The 17021-nt window shown below is 52.7% G+C and overlaps 7 protein-coding genes across 7 annotated transcripts; 2 read left to right on the top strand and 5 right to left on the bottom strand.

Annotated features, from left to right (window-relative positions):
• Positions 1-792: 792 nt before the first annotated feature.
• On the top strand, positions 793-1330 carry RHO25_003258 (uncharacterized protein; the record flags this gene model as incomplete). The annotated part of the gene is made up of 3 exons (XM_023598765.1): positions 793-821; positions 881-1103; positions 1163-1330. 3 exons carry the CDS (start codon positions 793-795, stop codon positions 1328-1330), a joined length of 420 nt encoding a protein of 139 aa, XP_023455889.1.
• Positions 1331-1848: 518 nt separating this feature from the next.
• Positions 1849-4752, bottom strand: RHO25_003257 (uncharacterized protein; the record flags this gene model as incomplete). The annotated part of the gene is made up of 2 exons (XM_023598764.2): positions 1849-1944; positions 2002-4752. The coding sequence occupies 2 exons, from the start codon at positions 4750-4752 to the stop codon at positions 1849-1851; spliced, it is 2847 nt and encodes a 948-aa protein (XP_023455888.1).
• A 583-nt stretch (positions 4753-5335) lies between these two features.
• Positions 5336-7090, bottom strand: RHO25_003256 (uncharacterized protein; the record flags this gene model as incomplete). Its single annotated transcript, XM_023598763.2, has 1 exon — positions 5336-7090. One exon carries the CDS (start codon positions 7088-7090, stop codon positions 5336-5338), a length of 1755 nt encoding a protein of 584 aa, XP_023455891.1.
• Positions 7091-7571: 481 nt separating this feature from the next.
• RHO25_003255 (uncharacterized protein) lies at positions 7572-11363 on the top strand (the record flags this gene model as incomplete). The annotated part of the gene is made up of 1 exon (XM_023598762.2): positions 7572-11363. The coding sequence occupies one exon, from the start codon at positions 7572-7574 to the stop codon at positions 11361-11363; it is 3792 nt and encodes a 1263-aa protein (XP_023455890.1).
• A 428-nt stretch (positions 11364-11791) lies between these two features.
• On the bottom strand, positions 11792-12697 carry RHO25_003254 (uncharacterized protein; the record flags this gene model as incomplete). The annotated part of the gene is made up of 2 exons (XM_023598761.2): positions 11792-12406; positions 12470-12697. 2 exons carry the CDS (start codon positions 12695-12697, stop codon positions 11792-11794), a joined length of 843 nt encoding a protein of 280 aa, XP_023455116.1.
• A 983-nt stretch (positions 12698-13680) lies between these two features.
• On the bottom strand, positions 13681-14699 carry RHO25_003253 (uncharacterized protein; the record flags this gene model as incomplete). The annotated part of the gene is made up of 4 exons (XM_023598760.2): positions 13681-14145; positions 14274-14530; positions 14600-14618; positions 14685-14699. 4 exons carry the CDS (start codon positions 14697-14699, stop codon positions 13681-13683), a joined length of 756 nt encoding a protein of 251 aa, XP_023455598.1.
• An 864-nt stretch (positions 14700-15563) lies between these two features.
• On the bottom strand, positions 15564-16749 carry RHO25_003252 (uncharacterized protein; the record flags this gene model as incomplete). The annotated part of the gene is made up of 2 exons (XM_023598759.2): positions 15564-16608; positions 16658-16749. The coding sequence occupies 2 exons, from the start codon at positions 16747-16749 to the stop codon at positions 15564-15566; spliced, it is 1137 nt and encodes a 378-aa protein (XP_023455113.1).
• Between the last annotated feature and the right edge of the window lie 272 nt (positions 16750-17021).

The raw sequence follows: 17021 nt of genomic DNA, 5'->3' as shown, positions 1-17021 counted from the left end.
GGTGCAAATGTTGGTGCTAGATGCGGCACAAATGCCCATAAATTGGAGTCTCCCTTACTGGCCGTTCCTGTTTACCATGAACCTGTCATGCCAAGAAGCATTCTCAACCATCGTCACGATGCCTCATGAAGGGGCTTACATCGGATATCTAGGCGTCCTGAACGCATTTTAATCGGCCGGCAGTACTTAGTTTGTTGTACGATCACAGCCCACGATGTCCGGGGCTGAGCTATACAGTCGGATCTCCTGTACAACAGGTTGTCGAAGAACAATGACATGCCCATCCATTCCAAGCCTTTCCCTTCTACAACCATAAAAACCTCCTAGAGAGCGAGCAAGTTGGTTCTCTACACACGGCAAAACTTGCTAACTTGGATCTCCGATCTTTCAGTGCATCTGAAACTCCTGACCCGGATAAGTCCATTCACTGGATTAGGTGACCACACAACGTTGGTAATGGCATCCCAGCATAAATCATCACCTGCATGGTGCTACAAAAAAACGGAGCAACTCTGTGAAAATAGATCCGGACGGGTCTAGACCCGATGCCTACTTCAGCCCAAGTCTATTAATTTAGTTGTGACCTATACAGAGAAGTCAATCCTGGTGCGTTGGAGAAAGCGGGTACAGCTACGAATCTTTCTAGGATCCTCCCTCCTGTCGCTATCCATGTACCGCAAGCCCTAAGGGCTCGCGTCGATGTACCTGCATATCATGAACATAAGAAGGAGGAATCTGCGCTTACTGTAAGATGGAACAACCTGAACAGACCACAGTTCGCCGGTATTCACAATGGCATTACGCATAGCTTCAATGACATTGTCAGTATCCAGTTTCTGTGAGAAATATCTATCGACTGATCGTCTAACAATGTTTACAGGACAATCCTCCTCATTGGCACACAAGCAAACGCTCTACCGCATGACACAGACTATATCATCACCAAACGCCAATTCTCAGGATCTCGCCCATCGACAAACTTCGGATCTTGTGTCAAGAGCGACGGTCATATCGCAGACCGAACAACTGCCAAGGCGTGTGGTGTCTATGGTGGTCAGTATGAGCATGGCGTAGCCGACTTCAACGGCAACAAATTCAACGTAGTATGTTAGACATCTGTCCACCACGTTGAACCACCGCGAGCTAATACAACTGAATGTAGTGCACGAATCCACAAATTTCTTGGGACAGCTTGCATGGTTTCCAAGAGGCTTGCCAAAATTTTGGTGACGGATACACTGCGCAAGTTTGTCGAGCGACTACAAGTATGTCCAGTGGCTTCGAATGCGTAAATTACAACTGTTTGAAATCGGGCACTTGCGGTGGTTGATGGCACGAGTCCTGAAGAGATTGATATGAGCACAGTGATCAGCATCTGGTTTTGAATAGAGTAAAAAGCATAACGCTCATATTTCAATCCTCAACTCGCTCGCATCGCGGTCCAACCCTCTTACAAAGTCACGCCGAGGATTTTGTAGAATACGTGTACACATACGCCAGGCTTTTGATGCTTGTTCAATTATGATGAATCAAAATTCGAGCGTTCGAAGGGCAACTCGATTCCAATGCGCTCATCTCCCACCCCTCGTCTCCCAAAACTAATCTGTACACATCATCTTGCGATTGCTCTCCCCTATTTCCCGCCTGCCACGTGGTATCAAAATGCATGCAAACCTTTTTTTCTGCTCCCCTACTTATCAACCCAATGCCTCAGTCGATCCCAGCATGGGCTCTGAGTTGCCCAAAACTCGGCATCTGGTTCAGGTTCTGTCCTTGCGCATGTGAATTGCTATGCAGCATCGCATCTCTCACGGCTTCACTTCGCTCTGCGAAGGAAGCAGTTGATTGTCATTGCGGAAAGGGCTCTTTCAATCTCTCCTCCATTAACTTCATCAGAATGGGAGAGACGGCTTCGTCTGTCGCGCGTATCGTGAGACGGTACATCTGGAAGGAAGGATGATTAGCATGCGAGCTTTTTTAGCAGAAAGGATAGAGTCTCACCTTGTTGTCATGATTCGGCTCCAGCCTCATCAAGCAGCCATACTTGCCACCTCCGGTATGCAACACCGTCGCACCGACAAAGTTCTTTGGGTTCGGATCGACACCGTCTAAGATGCCCCACTTCATGCCTATGAGCAGCCTCCGTGTCGCGTCGGTGGAAATATCGTATGCTTTGAAAATATTTTGGCTTTCTCGCGGCGCACCGCCAATTTGTTTCCACCGCTTGAAGAAGTCCTCTGAAGATAAAACGGCAGTGTCCATGTACTTGTGCAGTGCCAAGGGTAACTTCAGTGTCAGAGCTTGTAGAGCTCCAGCCATGTATGATATCCTGATTGTGGGCGCTTCGCTGAAAATGCCATTGGCCGTGAAGATGACCATCTGACTCGTCTGCTCTCCTGTGTGGACTTTCGTGTCGGGCAAGCTCTTGGTCTCCACTTTGAGCTGCTCCGGAGATGGATTGTCCACGGTTGTGGTAAAAGATTGTATCGGCGCTGGAGATTTGTTCGTGAAGTACAAGATCAGACACCCTACTTCCGCACGGTACTCTGTCCTGCATCCAATTTGTATTTGGACGTCCTCGTAAAGAAGTCCTTCAGCGCGCATGAGTAGTCGGTTGTAGCCCTCTTCCCAGTTCGGAGACAGATGTGCTGCGGACGCAAAGTTAGTGCTTCCACTCGTCAAGTCGAGACCAGCCAGTTCGTCAATTGGCGTCTTCACGACGCCGTTCTTGTGTATACCGTTGGTGCCGTTCGTTGTTCCATTAATGCCGGCAGCAGCAGCGGTGGCGCTGAAATTGCGCTTGAGCGTAGCACTCCGGTCGAGACCAGGTGCAGCGTCTTTGCCTGTGATGGCCCACGTTCTCTTGTCGCCAGCTGCGCTCGACTTCTTGTCTAACCTTGACAGCAAAGCAGACGCTCGTTCGGGAAAAGCAGGCATCTCGTCACATATTGTTCGTAGGAGGTCGTCCGAGGGCATTGTTGATATTGCCAAGTATTCGCATGCACGCTGTTGGAGCTCGGAATCCAGTGAATGGCTATACGTTCTGAAAGCTGAAAGTAGCTGTGGTCGGATCTCTGGGAACAGGTTGACAAATTTGAAGAAAGCAGACAGGATCATAGCTCGTGTCACTGGCGAACATGCCGCAAATTTAGCCTGCAGTGCAAAGAACTGCTCGATCGGACTGCAGGTCTTGGTGTCGGCGATAAGGTGACCAAACTCGCCCAAAATATAGCTTCCAATCTTTACCAGTGTCTCATGGCAGTGGTCAGCCCTGCAGTATTGCAGGATGTTTTGTGCAGCATAGACTTGCAGCTCGTCATTGTTGGTTACGATCTGAATGATTCTTTGCCATACCTCATCGCTGACATGGTCGCCGGCCATGGCAATCAGTCGCATTGATATGTCGACATACCACTTGACGTCCGTGGCATACTTCTCAGTCAGAATGGCGATCTTCAGCACCATCTCTTCTCGAATTGCGTAGTCTGCAGATTGCAGATACTTGAGCAGCTCATGCACAATCTTCTGCGAATTCGTGGCATCACACATGCTGTATAATAGATCCAGGCCCTGCCTGCGCACCGTAATATCGCGATCCCTGAGTGATCCAATAATGATGTCCTGATGCTTCTTGATCGGGTCCAGGTTTTCCGCTCGCACTGACAAATGTGTCATGGCCTCGAGTCCCAGATATCTCACATTCGTCTCTCTGCTCCCAATGAACTTGCCCAGCTTCGTTGATATCTGCACCATCAGGTCCCGCTCCGTATCCAAGTGTATAATGAGGTTAATAGCCTCGAATAACACTGCATTCTGCGCATTGTTCTGCTGTACATTCTTTGGACTCTCCATCGCATTGTCCAGGATGACTTGCAAAGAGTCTCGCATAAGTTGTCGCACATGCGTATCCTCTGAAGGGGGAAAATACTGCATCAGCCGCAACAGCTTAACCTGCAGCCAGGGGCAGGGCACTTTGTAGTAGACATAGTCTCCCGCATAGTCTTGGTCTACCACCAGCTTTCTCAGCCTCTGCGCAGCCTTCACATAGCTGCCCTTGTAGCTGTCCGGATCATCCTGGGCCAAGGTCATGATCAAACTCGTGACACTCAATGCAACGCCCAAGTCTTGGTCGTCCATAATCGCGATTATCCTCTCTGACCATTCCGGCTGCACAATTGTTGGTACTTTTCGATAGAGCCTCAGGAGCGTCAAAGCCGCCTTCTTCTTGACAAATGGCTTGCTCGCAGGGGATATAAGCAATCGATGCACCTCCGCAGAAAGCGCCTCTCCCATCTCTTTCCCGCCTACGTTGGCAATGGCATGGAGAGCCAGGCAGTTGTTCAACTCATTGTGATCCGCCAGATCCTTCCGAATGCTGTTGACCACCAGGTGCAACAGCTCATGCCCTTCGTACAAGAATAAGGTCACAGCCAGATATCCAATCTGTTTCTCCGAGTATTTGGTCGCCGAAATCAGATTCACGGCTTCCAAATGCCCGAAATCGACATTCCATCCCAAGATGTAGATGTACAATAGCTTGCACACGTACTTCTTCTTGTCGTAGCCGGATAGGTTGCCGCCTTTGAACTTCTGTCGGATGTTGGCGAGTTCCTTGTTGATTCGCTTCTCTTCGAGTTCGCGTGCTCGGGCGTTTCGCAGGTCGGCGATGAAGGAGACGAGGCCGCGCATCGTATTCTCTTTGCTGGAGGGGCCCATGCCCCTGTTAAAGAGAGCGGAGGCGGCGGCGGCCATGGTGACGGCGCCTGACGGGCTTCACGCCCTATGTTGTGGTGGCCAGGGCTGGATGGAGATTGCCGTAGCTGTTCGAAAGGGCGGATGTGTGCTTTGCTCGGTCGGTCGCCCGGAGTACTCGAGGTTGTGCTGGAGTGGGTTGTCGAGGGCGTCGGAGCTGTCGATCACAAGAGGTACTCGGGTTTAGCGTTGTCAGATTGGGTGTACAGCTTAGAAACACCGCATCTGAGACAGCTCAGACAAGCGAAAGAGCAAGGCTGCGGGTGGGGTGTAGGGAGGAGATCACGAGCGGCCTTCGCAATGGCTTGTTTCGAGCACGGCGTCAGAGCACAGCGACGCTCTGGGATGCCACGATGCCTCCACGCGGAAACCTTGCCGCAATTACGAGCAGGGGTGCACAGATTGCTCCTCATTCCTTCTCGACGACAGGCTTTTCCATGGCTTCAATACATGCTGGGCGAGAGAAGCTGGGATTGTCTTCATACATCGTGTCTGTGACGCCAGCGCTATGGCTGAGTGAGAGCTATGTAAAACCAATAATGCCGTGCCCCAACTCCTCGCTCAAGCACAATTGACTATCCCATCACGGCCTGAATGACCCTCGACCCTTTCTCCTATCTACATCGAGAACTCTTCTGTCCTTATGAAGCTGTGCGGCGCGCCAGCACACATACAGCCGCAGGAAATCTTTGCAAACCACGAAGAGACATCCGCCGACCAAGCTACGAGCCCATTTCCTCTGCCAAAATCCTGCCGCCCACGTCTCTCTGAAGATGCGCATGGGCGGCGGGGTGACCCATCTGTGCGGAAGAACAAGCTTCAGCGCTTCTCCGGCCAGGCCGGCGATTGTTGGAAAGAAGAGAGCGCCAAGGAACGTTTCAGCCATTCCAGTGAGAGAGAGCGACAATCGACGCTCGACGTTTTGCACATTGCCAGCATTGTTATGCTGGCCTTGCGCTTCCTGGCGTCGACGTGCGAAGTCTTCCAAACGATCGCGAGGTACTACGGGTGCGGGCGCCGCGTCGTTTTCGCCTCGAGGGAATCCGCCTTCCTGTGGCAGGTCTCGTTGGGGAGCCTGTGCTTGTTGTGGAACTTCGCCAGCGGCTTGCTGTGGTGCGTTTGCATCCTCGTCATTATTCTGCTCAATCTGCAAGCCAGGCTGTTGGGCTTCGTTGTGTGCTGCAGGCTGCCTGTCCGCTGCTTGTTGAACGAGTCTTTGATCTTCTTGTTCCCAATCATCCTCCCACACTTCTTGTTCGATTCGCACCTCGAACACATTGCCGTCTCCTTCTGCCTCCGCGGGATTCTGCCCATTATTTGCTGCTGCATCCTGCTCGTTCTGTTGGCTCACTCGCGGCTTGACTGCCTCAAGCCATTGCTTCTCTTTTTCTGCCCACACCCTCTTGTAGTACGCGTTGTACAGCGAGCGAACGTAGGGTAATACGGCAAACGCAAAGCTTGCGGATGGTGGCCATGACGCAAAATCCAGAGCGTCGCTTGGTGAGTGTGCTTGGGAAGCGAAGAAAACAATTGGCAGAACGGGCAGTACGCTATCGGCAAGTGAGGTTCGTGATAAAACGAGCACTGGCGTGATCAATGGGAGGCCCACGATGAGTCGCCAGTGTTTTAGTCGATCGAGGAACAACGTCGAAAGGATCTCCCAAACCTTCTCTGGCTCGCTGGCATACACTTCGACTGAAGGCTGTGTGGCCCATCGCCACAGGGGCTCCAGCAATCTGTTACCATCGTCTGCTCCAAATATCGCATAAATGGTGTGCACGCCGACGTATTGGCTGATGTGCACCATTGCAGAGCTCAACGCCAGTCCACTCACAGGAATGACAGCTCTGTCTGTCATGCGTTCGAGACCTCGCATGGCATCCACAATGTAGTCTCTCGGCCGTGAAAGCTTGATCTCTGCCTTGCACTGTGGACATTCTATCTTCCCTGAGCGACTTCGGTTGTGTGCATTCTTTGGGGACTCAATGTCCGCTATCCAGTCCAGCAGGCATTCTTCGTGAGCGACCAACGCACACGGACATGGATCGCGCCATGGCGATGTGTCCGGCCCATCTTCAGTCGAATCGGACATGCAAATCCAACATCTCATGACCTCGTCTTCATCTTGACCCGCGGCGGTTTCGGCTGGTAGTGACTTCTCTTGCTCCAATTCTGCCTCCTCTTCTGCTGGCTTGTTGACGAATATAGTCTGCGAGTCTTCGGATTGCGATCGTACTTGCGCTGGAGATTCTTGAGGTTGTGTGGTCGAAGCCTGCGACTGTTCAGACGGCGAAGCTCGTCGCGGCCGCGAGGACTGCCGAGCTGGCAGTGAAGCCATGATGTTGGAAGAATGCGGCGGGTCCGGCTACCTCACATCCATCAATCGCGTTGCTGATGCTTGAGCCGCTTGTGAATATGTTCTGTATGCTCAGTGCTATTGTTACAAGTAGATGCTCAGTGTTTGCATCCTCGTCACATTCACTTCGCGGGCGAGCGCTGGCGCCTGCCGATCCGTGCAGCAGTGACGACATCGCGCCTGTGTCGCGTCGAAGTCCACTTTCTTTCATCGGGATCGCATCACAGTCTGCGACACGCTCTTTCACCTCATAGTGGCCCGTCTGCATCTCCCGATTCACTTTGTTCTCAGCACAGTTCACGCCCAGATAATAACTCAGTCGATGATCGCATACATCACTTCTCAAGCGAGAGTGATGCTCGCCTCAGAGAATCCGCCTTGCTATGAGTAACGCTGTTCAAATCTCTCTCTGTCTCATCCTTCCTTCCGGCTCCTCGACTACTCTGAAACCAGCCTGTCAATCATGTCTTCGACAGAGAAGCAGGAATGTCAGCGTCAGCCCGACGACGACTCGGGTGTCAGACAGTCGCCCGACGTCGAGGCTATTTCCACTGACCCGATCGTTATCGATGAAGGCGACAATAACGAAGAACCGGAGTTGGAAGGCGACGAAGCTGCGCGACTCGCAGCACTGGGGGCTGGCGTGCGCGACCAAGAGGACCTCGAAAGGGACATTGGCCAACAGGCAGATCAGGCACTCGCTGAACAGACATTGGAAAGGGAGCAGAAGCGACTCGACAAGACGCAGAATGAGAAGTCGCGAATGCAGACGGCACTCAGGATTGCCGAGAGGAATCTAGCTAAGCCTGCCGGGTCCGCTACAAAGAATAAATACAGAGCCGAGATCGAGCGTTATAAAGCCTTGATCGGCAACCTGGATCGGGATCTCGAGCAGATTCAGAAGCGCATAGAGGAGCAAAACGATGATGAGAATCAAGGAGAGACACTGCTCGAAGATGGAAACAACAAGCGTCTACCTGGCGAGACGCATCGCGAGTTCTTAATCCGGACCGGAAAGATTACACCCTTCTCGAAATTTGGGCAACGGACCTTGCGCACATCTTCAAGTCTTGGTGAGGTCTTGCTCGATGCTGAAGAAGAGGATGAGGAGGAAGTGGACCAAGCAGAGGTCGAGGTAGCAGAACAATACGGACCGAAGTCCCATCGCAATCTGCTGGCACCCGGCTTCGAGCAGGACGACACCAGCGCCGCAGCTAGTACAATTGGAGATGAAGAAGATGACGAGGCTTTGGCACGGAGGCTACAAGATGAGGAAGATGCGAAAGAACGACCTGCGAAGAGGAGGCGCTTACAGTCCAGGCGACAGGCGAAGGCTGTATCGCAGGAACCAGAATCAATGGCGGATGATTCTGACGCATATTTACCGGAAATGGATGAGACAGGTCTAGCCGCCATCGGAAAATCTGGAGACGAGGAAGAGCCTCGTGATGAGGACGCCGAAGGCGATTTCTCACTCGACACTCCAGGTAACTTTCGCAAGAGAAAAGGCAAACGAAAAGCTGTACAGCAGGCCGGCGGTGAGCAGGAGGATTTTGCGGGCGTCGACGATGGCGATGAGGAAGTTTACCAAACACGGTTGCAGAGCTGGACACAACGACGGCGCGCTGCCAGGAGACGGCATCGCAAGAGACCTGCAGCCGAAGCTGCGCAGGACACGGCAAATACCGCTAGCGACATCAAAAATGAGCCCGCAGACACTTCTGTTGTACTCGAGGAAGTGGAGGAAGAAGGAGAGGAGTGGGAAATGCCACATCCTACCCGAGCGGATGCTGTGTTCGATGGAGGCTTTCGCATTCCCGGCGATATCTATCCCTCGCTGTTCGACTACCAGAAGACCGGTGTACAGTGGCTGTGGGAGCTATACTCTCAGCAAGTAGGAGGAATCGTCGGAGATGAGATGGGCTTGGGTAAGACTATCCAAGTGATCTCCTTCCTGGCTGGGTTGCACTACTCTGGCAAGATTTCGAAACCAATAATCGTTCTTTGTCCCGCGACTCTCCTCAAGCAATGGGTGGAGGAGTTTCACCGCTGGTGGCCACCGCTACGGGTCTCCATCTTACACTCTTCGGGCAGCGGTATGCTTGATGTAAAGCGCGAGGCACGCTACGAAGATGCTCTGGACGATGAAAATCACAGAAAATCGAAGGGCAAAGCCAACAAGGTCGTTCGAAGAGTTATCGATCGCGTTGTCAAAGATGGGCATGTGCTAGTCACAACATACGCAGGATTGGTCAATTATGCCGAACAGCTGCTTCCGATCAATTGGGAGTACTGCGTCCTGGACGAAGGACACAAGATCCGCAACCCCAACGCTGAGATCACAATATTTTGCAAGGAGATCATGACCCACAATCGGATCATCCTGTCTGGGACGCCGATGCAGAACAACCTAGAGGAGCTATGGACTCTATTCGATTTCGTGTATCCAATGCGCTTGGGAACCTTGGTCAACTTCAAGAATCAGTTTGCGATTCCGATTAAGCAAGGCGGATATGCGAACGCTTCGAACCTGCAAGTAGAGACCGCCATGAAATGCGCAGAAACGCTCAAGGACGCAATCTCCCCTTACCTTTTGCAGCGATTCAAGGCCGATGTCGCATCGGACTTGCCAAAGAAGATCGAGCGAGTTCTTTTCTGCAAGCTCACTAAGCTGCAACGCGAAGCATATCAATGGTTCCTCGACTCGGAGGACATGAAGTCAATCATGAATGGGAAGCGCCAGGCACTCTACGGTGTGGATATCCTTCGCAAGATTTGCAATCATCCGGACCTTGTCGAGCACAAGACTCTGTCAAAGAAGCCTGGATACGATTATGGCATTGGTAGCAAGTCAGGCAAAATGCAAGTCGTCAAAGAGCTCCTCAAGATATGGAAAGAGAAGGGGCACAAGACACTTCTTTTTGCTCAGCATCGGATCATGCTGGACATTCTTGAGAAGTTCATTGGCAACCTGCCGGGGATCAACTACAGACGCATGGACGGAACTACGGACATCAAGTATCGGCAAGACTTGGTGCACGAGTTCAACCATGACCCTGATCTGCATGTTTTCTTACTGACCACGAAGGTGGGTGGCCTCGGTGTGAACTTGACTGGCGCCAATCGTGTGATCATTTACGATCCGGACTGGAATCCATCGACTGATGTGCAAGCCCGCGAGCGAGCATGGCGCCTTGGCCAGAAGCGTGAAGTCGAGATCTATCGCCTCATGACAGCAGGCACCATCGAAGAAAAGATCTACCATCGACAACTGTTCAAGTTGTTCCTCACCAACAAGATTCTACGAGATCCGAAGCAGCGCCAGAACTTTCAGCTTAGAGATCTGCACGACCTCTTCACCCTAGGAGAATCCGTTGACGGGCAAACAGAAACCGGAACGATCTTCAAAGGCACTGAAGTCTCGCTCAAGCGCGACAATAGCTTGCCCACGCCACCAAATGAAGACGAAAAGCAGAAGGAGAGTGAGCGTGTCGCGATCAATGACTTTGCGGGTATATCTCGGCAAGAAGATTTCCGTGGTGATCATGAGGAGGAAGAGGCGAAGAAGAAAGCGGACGGTGAACCGTCCTCAGATCGTGTCCTGTCCGGCATCTTCGCACGAGCCGGTGTACAAGGCGCTCAAGATCATGAAGCCATCATCAATGGTCGCAAGACTACGCGCGCCGACCCCGAGATGATCAGGAAGGAAGCGAAGAAAGTCGCCGATGAGGCAGCACGAGAACTGAAACGTGCTGCCGAAGTCGCAAGGACCCTTCCTGCTGGCGTACCGACTTGGACTGGACAGTTCGGCACAGCTGGCCGTCCTCCCTCACCTCCGAGACGGGGCGGTATGCGTGGTGGCAGGGGTGGAGGCATGTCTCGCGGAGGACCTTCTTCCACCTCTGTTCTTGCCAACCTCCAGAACCGTCAAACGAACGCGTCCAATACCACTACGGCTTCTGCGTCTGCTTCGGCAAGCACTTCGCGCAGCGGTACGCCGGCGACTCGTGGTGGACGGGCTGATCGTGGGCCACAAGGCACGGACTTCATGAAGCTCATCCGAGACTACATTGTCTCTCACGGAGGAGCCGTCTACTCGCAAATGCTAGTCGATCACTTCAACAGGTACTGCAACAGTCCGCAGCGCACTGCAGAATTCAGTGAGATGCTCAAGAAGATCGCCACAATGCAGAAAGGAGGGAGGATGAGGGCGAAATGGGTGCTCAAAGATGAGTACAAGCCGGCTGGCAGGTAGTTCTTTGATCAAAGAAGCGCAACAAGTACAACCGCTTGATAGTGTTCAACTATGAGTCAAATCGGCAGCCTGCGGCTGCGATGAAGCGATGCCTGTTTTCCCTTTGTGCATAGCACTTGGACCCAGTGCGCCATTGAAGGCAGCTCGCTGTGCATGATGCTCTCATCATGCTCAATCCTGAGTCTGAAGTAACCTCGAATGCATGTCCATGTGCTCCATCCCGTAGGAGAGCGGGTATAACCAATTCAAACGCCACCCCAACGACAAAAGTCTTGATGGGTCATGAAGTCGCTCGCAGCATCTAGCTGTTTTCGAGCTCAATGCTTCGTGTTATCCTGTCGTTTTTCATGCCTCGCTATGCAAAGCATTTCCCTCCGTCTCAGTCCCCATGCACCACCTGCCGCTCTCATGATACACGGGGGAGCAATTCATGCGTTATTCTCGCCCTTGCTGTGATTTGCACCGATGAATCTGCTGTAAACCGTGTTTCCCTGCGCGTTCGAGTTGTTGTGTGGTGGAGTATTTCGCTTCCTACCGCGTCCGCGGCCGGCCTCCTCGAACACTAGCTCCAATTCAGCTCCAGTTTCAGCATGAATGAGTGGTGCTCCGTCGCGCGCATATGGACTCTGGTTGATAGTGTTGTCTGAAATGATCGGGATGTCATCCAGATTGCTGGCCATTCGCACATCACGAGGATGTCTGATACCTGGCTGCGGAGCATGTGCGCGAGTCATATTGGTGAGTTGAGCGCTTGACTCCGAGGTGCTGGCTTCGAGACTGCCGGATTGATAAGCCTTCTGGATGTCTTCCAGGACTGGAAAGCGCGCTTTGACGGCTCTGACAACGTCGGTGGCCGTTTTGCAGCTGGTCAGGAAGCCAATATCGTGTGCTGCTTCCACTGCCACAAGACGAAGTGCCCACTTGGCGTACTCGAAGCTGACGCCCGCGGCCGCACTTGCTTTCTCTGTTGCGGTCTTGGTGATCTTCAGGCGGAGCTGTCGCGTTGATTCAGAGACGCTCCTGACCATGAATTCTTCTTGCGGCTGTGACAACTTCAGTAAGGATCGATCGCAGATTAATGAGGGCATTGCAACGCGCATAGGTACCTTTGTCAAGTCACGCTTTTCCTTCTTCACGTCAATCCACTGATCGTCGCCAGACTCATTCTCCGAGTCATATTCACTCTCCTCTTCGAAGTCGTAGCCGCGTGCTTGGTCAAATGAGTCCCTGTTGAATCGAGAAGCGCTCAGAACATTCGATGCTTTGCTGAGTGCGAACTGCGCGCCGTCGCAAACCGACTGAGCGCCAGCCCAAAGGGCGGAACCCATCGCCATGTTGGGCGCGGAACTGCAGAAAGGAGTCAGCGGCCAATTCAGTCTCTCAGTGCTCGAGCTATCGATGAGGCAGACGTTGGCGCGTCGCCGAAAAGATGTCACCAACGAAGGTGATGTTAGCAAGTGGTGGTAAGTTCAGGCAAAGCCCCATGAAATGTTGCCTTGCACAGATAAGCTTCCCGCCACCGCGGCACAGGCCTCAAGGCAGCGAGGTGCTTTTGTGCAACGGCTCCGCACTTGCGCCATTCACCGCGTGTTCCGCAGCCGTTGACTCAGAGACACGGCATTGCATTGCATGCATCAAATGAACACGACTAACCTAGGGCGCTGTACGGATGCATTCATCCTTTACGCTGGAGCGTGAGACAGACTTCCGGCTACGTCGGCTGGAAAAGAAGGGGAGAAACGATTCTTTTGATTCTGGCTCAGGTGAACTATGCTCTTGCTGCAGGGATAGCGTCGGAGCTGAAGTGCTCAACTGTGATGCATTGTAATTGGTATACAGCTCTTTGCTGAGTCATCTATGCTTCATCTATTAGGATCACTTACTGGCCACTCAACATAGCTCTTGTTCATTGTGCCTACAGCAGCCCGGCAGCAGCTTGTAGTCTCGTGGCCTGCGTCTCTTGCGGCTGATCAAGCTTTCGCTCATGCCAGTGATCGGTGGGAAGTCGGGCGTCCAGTCACCAATTACGGAATCGTAGAGCTCGTAAGCAGGACCACTTGCTACTCTTGGCCAAGTGGCAGAGCGAAACGCGATTGCTGGAATCTGCCACATTCCCTCGTGCCACTTTCCATCGATCGGCACTAATGCTTCAGTCCGTAGTTGCCACCTCCATTAGCGCGCTACTCATGCGCGGTGAGAAGCATGTCGCCCGCGTGCCATGTATGGATTAGGGCTGCGATAGACAGGACCACGGCATGGAAGAAGTCGTTGTCATCTCCTGCCTCGTGATATCATGATTCTCCATCATAGGTTCATACTACGAGCCCGATTTCGAATCAATACCTCCGGCAGTCTCAGGTTGCCTGCTTGGATACTCGCTCGCTAAGCCATAGGGAGACGATTGCGGTCGTGCCTCCTGTGCCACAGCAGCTTGATGAAGCGCCGCGATTCCGTCGTGCCGCTGTGCCTCGGAAGCGGCTACAGGTGCAGGTGGCGGCGGTCGTTGCTCATGCTCGTGCCTCGGCTGCTCCTCCGAGGCATACGATGACTCTGCGCGAGAAGGGTATTGTTGAGCTGCGCTCGTCGACAGGTTGGCGTGCGACGGCGCAGGGGGGAATTCGGCCTGATTTTCCAGAAGTTTCGATTGCAGGGTCAGGATGTACTCGCGCAACTGGTAGTTCTCGTTCTGTAGAGCCTTATAGTTGTGCTCCATACTTTGGTAGTCCTTGACCTGTTCTTCGAGCTTCTTGATATAACCTTCTTTGCGTTGTCGGAAGGCGCGCTGCCAAGATGCGTTAGTGAATGGCTCGATCACAGGCAAGACGTGCTGTTGAGATAGCAGAACGATTCCATGTTCACCGCGCTCGGACTTGAGATCTCGATCCATATGATTCTGGCAGCAGCACTCACCTGCGCAGCTCTATTTTGTGCGGCCCTCTTGCTCGTGGATAGCTCTCGCTTGCCCTTTCCGGCTCCCTCGCCCATCTGATGGTCACCACTCATCGAGTACTGCACGTTCGGATCAAGCTGGTGATGCTCGTGTGGGCTGCCACTATGATCGGAGGGAGGATACGGATTGCTCGGGCCTTGAGCCGCGGACGCGCTGGAAGGATATGGTGCAGAGGCATTGCTGTTGGCCGTCTCGGCGAGAAGTTGCTCGCGTAAGCCTGGTTAAACGGCGAGTCAGCATGGTATGGCCTGAAGCATGCGGGAGGCCCGGCGCAGTGTTTGCGTACTCATCTCGCTATTCATCTCCTAGCGACACAGGAATAGTCAGCATTGCGACCATGGATTCGGGAGCTTGAGGCAGGCGCAGCTTACCTGAGCACGTTGCATGTAGTTGCCCAGCCTCGCGATGCGCAATGCCTACCGCCGACTAGGGCGCGAACAATTGCCTCCCGTCGGCCTATCGTTGACTCTGCGCTGCTCCCGCCCCTCGAGCGTCGTGATTGAAGCCGTTGCACGCGGTGTTGTCGCGATGCTTACAGACACGGTGTCTGGGCTCTGCAGGCCATGGTGTCAGTCACTTGTGGGGCCATCGTTGATCGCGATCACGTCGCCGCGCGCATGCCAACTCTGCAGCTCATGTTGGGAGAAGGTGGTGTACTTACGTGGTTGGTGGAGAGGAGTTGATGGGAGGTGTTGGCCAGGCAGGACTGACTAAGCGGCAGGCGCGAGTTACCTTATAACGGCGGTGTCGGGTGCGATCTTCCGAACTCGCTTGTCGCTTGCCGAAGACCACACGCATCCGCTGCCGCCAAGCAACCCAATTCTCCAGCGAGCGTTTCCAAGTCTTACGTTCCAAAAGGGCTGTCCAATTCCAAAGCATGCGAGAACAATGATGGTTGCCCGACTGGCCGTAATCTCTTGACCACGTTCTAATGAGTATCTGAATGTCTCCTGCGTATTCGATGCAATGCCCCGGCGGTCGAAACCCGCTGTCCTAATGACCAGATCCTCATGCTTCATCCGGTCGTCCACGGCAACAAGACTTCTAATAGACTGGCGGAAATCACAATGACCACATGGCTTGCACAACTAATAGTTCGCATGCGCTGAGGACCTCGTTCGAACTCGTCAAGATCTCTCGAAGGACTCTCAGGCAGTCGGCTAAAGACTATCGACAAAATCGAATCGGTACAGGGGAAAAGGCGATGCACTATCTGTCTGGCCACGACAACCCTAACATTTCCCCTCAGATCATGGATATTTCCCCCACTTGAAAGGCTCCTGTCCCTTTTCCTTCGCCTCGAGAGCGTGCTCAAAATCACCCAAGAACAACCACTTGATCTTCTGCTTCGTGCCTTTCTCGAACCAGCTATTCAGTGGTTTGGGATAGAAGTCAATCTCAGCAGGATCAACGACCGCGTCATCATGTGCCATCAACATCAGCACATTCTCATGCGCATCGAACTCTCCCAGTCCATCAATTGTCCAATCAGCCACCTTCTTATCATGTGCGAAGCTCTCTGTCACATAGTAAAAGGGCGTGTTTGCCTGCTTATGTGGATGCACGTCCATGAGGAGATGGCCCGGACATACTGGTTGCTGTCGCTTGAGAGGAGAAGGCTTCACTTCCTTCGGCAAAGGTAGGTATTCAGTCGGCCGGAATTCTCCGCCGTGGTGTGCAGCATCGCCTCCCATGAAGATGAAGGAATCTTGGTTCGATGAGGTCCTCGCAAGACCGCAGATGTGGCCAACGGAATGGCCAGGCGTATCGAGGAGATAGAAACTGCCATCGCCAAAGTAGTCGTAGGCATTGAATCGCCCGATCTTTAGCCCTTTGCTTTCACTTTCGAAGTTTAGCTCCCTGACATTGCGGCCATCAAAATCACTATCGAGGAGGGTTGACTGTTCATTCTTGGGATAGCCCGGTAGGTGAGCATCCTTGAATCCAGGTCCTACAACGAGCTCTGTACTTCCAGGAAACGTGGAAGCATCGCCAACGTGGTCCCAGTGATGATGGCTCCAGATAATGGACTCAATTGCTCCGCCATCAACATCAACGTCGTGATCTCTCAGGATTGTTGCAACATCTTTTTCAACGTTGATGTACCATTTCAAGCGAACAAATTTCTCGTAAGAAGGCAGTTTCTCCCAGTCTTTCCGAATTCCGAGATCGAACAAGATGGGCTTGGAAGATGGGTGTTCGATCAGGAACGAGAATGATGGACCGCATAAATTGGGTTGACCTGTATAGTCTGGCTGCAGGAAAGACGACTTTCCTAGTCGGAAACGAGATGTGCTGCTGATTTTCAGTGTTTGAGAGAACGTTGATGAGCTTGTTATCGTACCTGTCAATGCATGAGACTTTGACTGTCTTTGTTGACGAGGGAATTTTGAGATCTGGAGGCGGCTTCGGAGCGGTCAGAAATTCGTCAGCCATGGCAAGTGCTATGTAGTGCAAATGTGTTCTTTCAGTGTCATTTACGCAAGCACAAGGCTAGATCTTCAGAACACCAGTACTTAATCATGGTGCTTTCGATGGTTGCGATGACGTGCCCGCAGCCGAACGTCACTTCTTCCCGTCTCAAGCGCGTAGGCAAACATCCATCTTCCCACCTTTTGACTTTGCGAGTTTACATCACTTTCATGCTCCATACAACGCGCTCAGATTCCAGTTGATGAAAAGTCGGAGACGGCGGTGACTCAAGTGCG

The sequence above is a fragment of the Cercospora beticola genome, chromosome 2 (assembly GCF_033473495.1).
Source record: "Cercospora beticola chromosome 2, complete sequence".
In the NCBI taxonomy this organism is placed as follows: domain Eukaryota; kingdom Fungi; phylum Ascomycota; class Dothideomycetes; order Mycosphaerellales; family Mycosphaerellaceae; genus Cercospora; species Cercospora beticola.
This window is presented reverse-complemented; position numbering and strand designations above follow the sequence as displayed.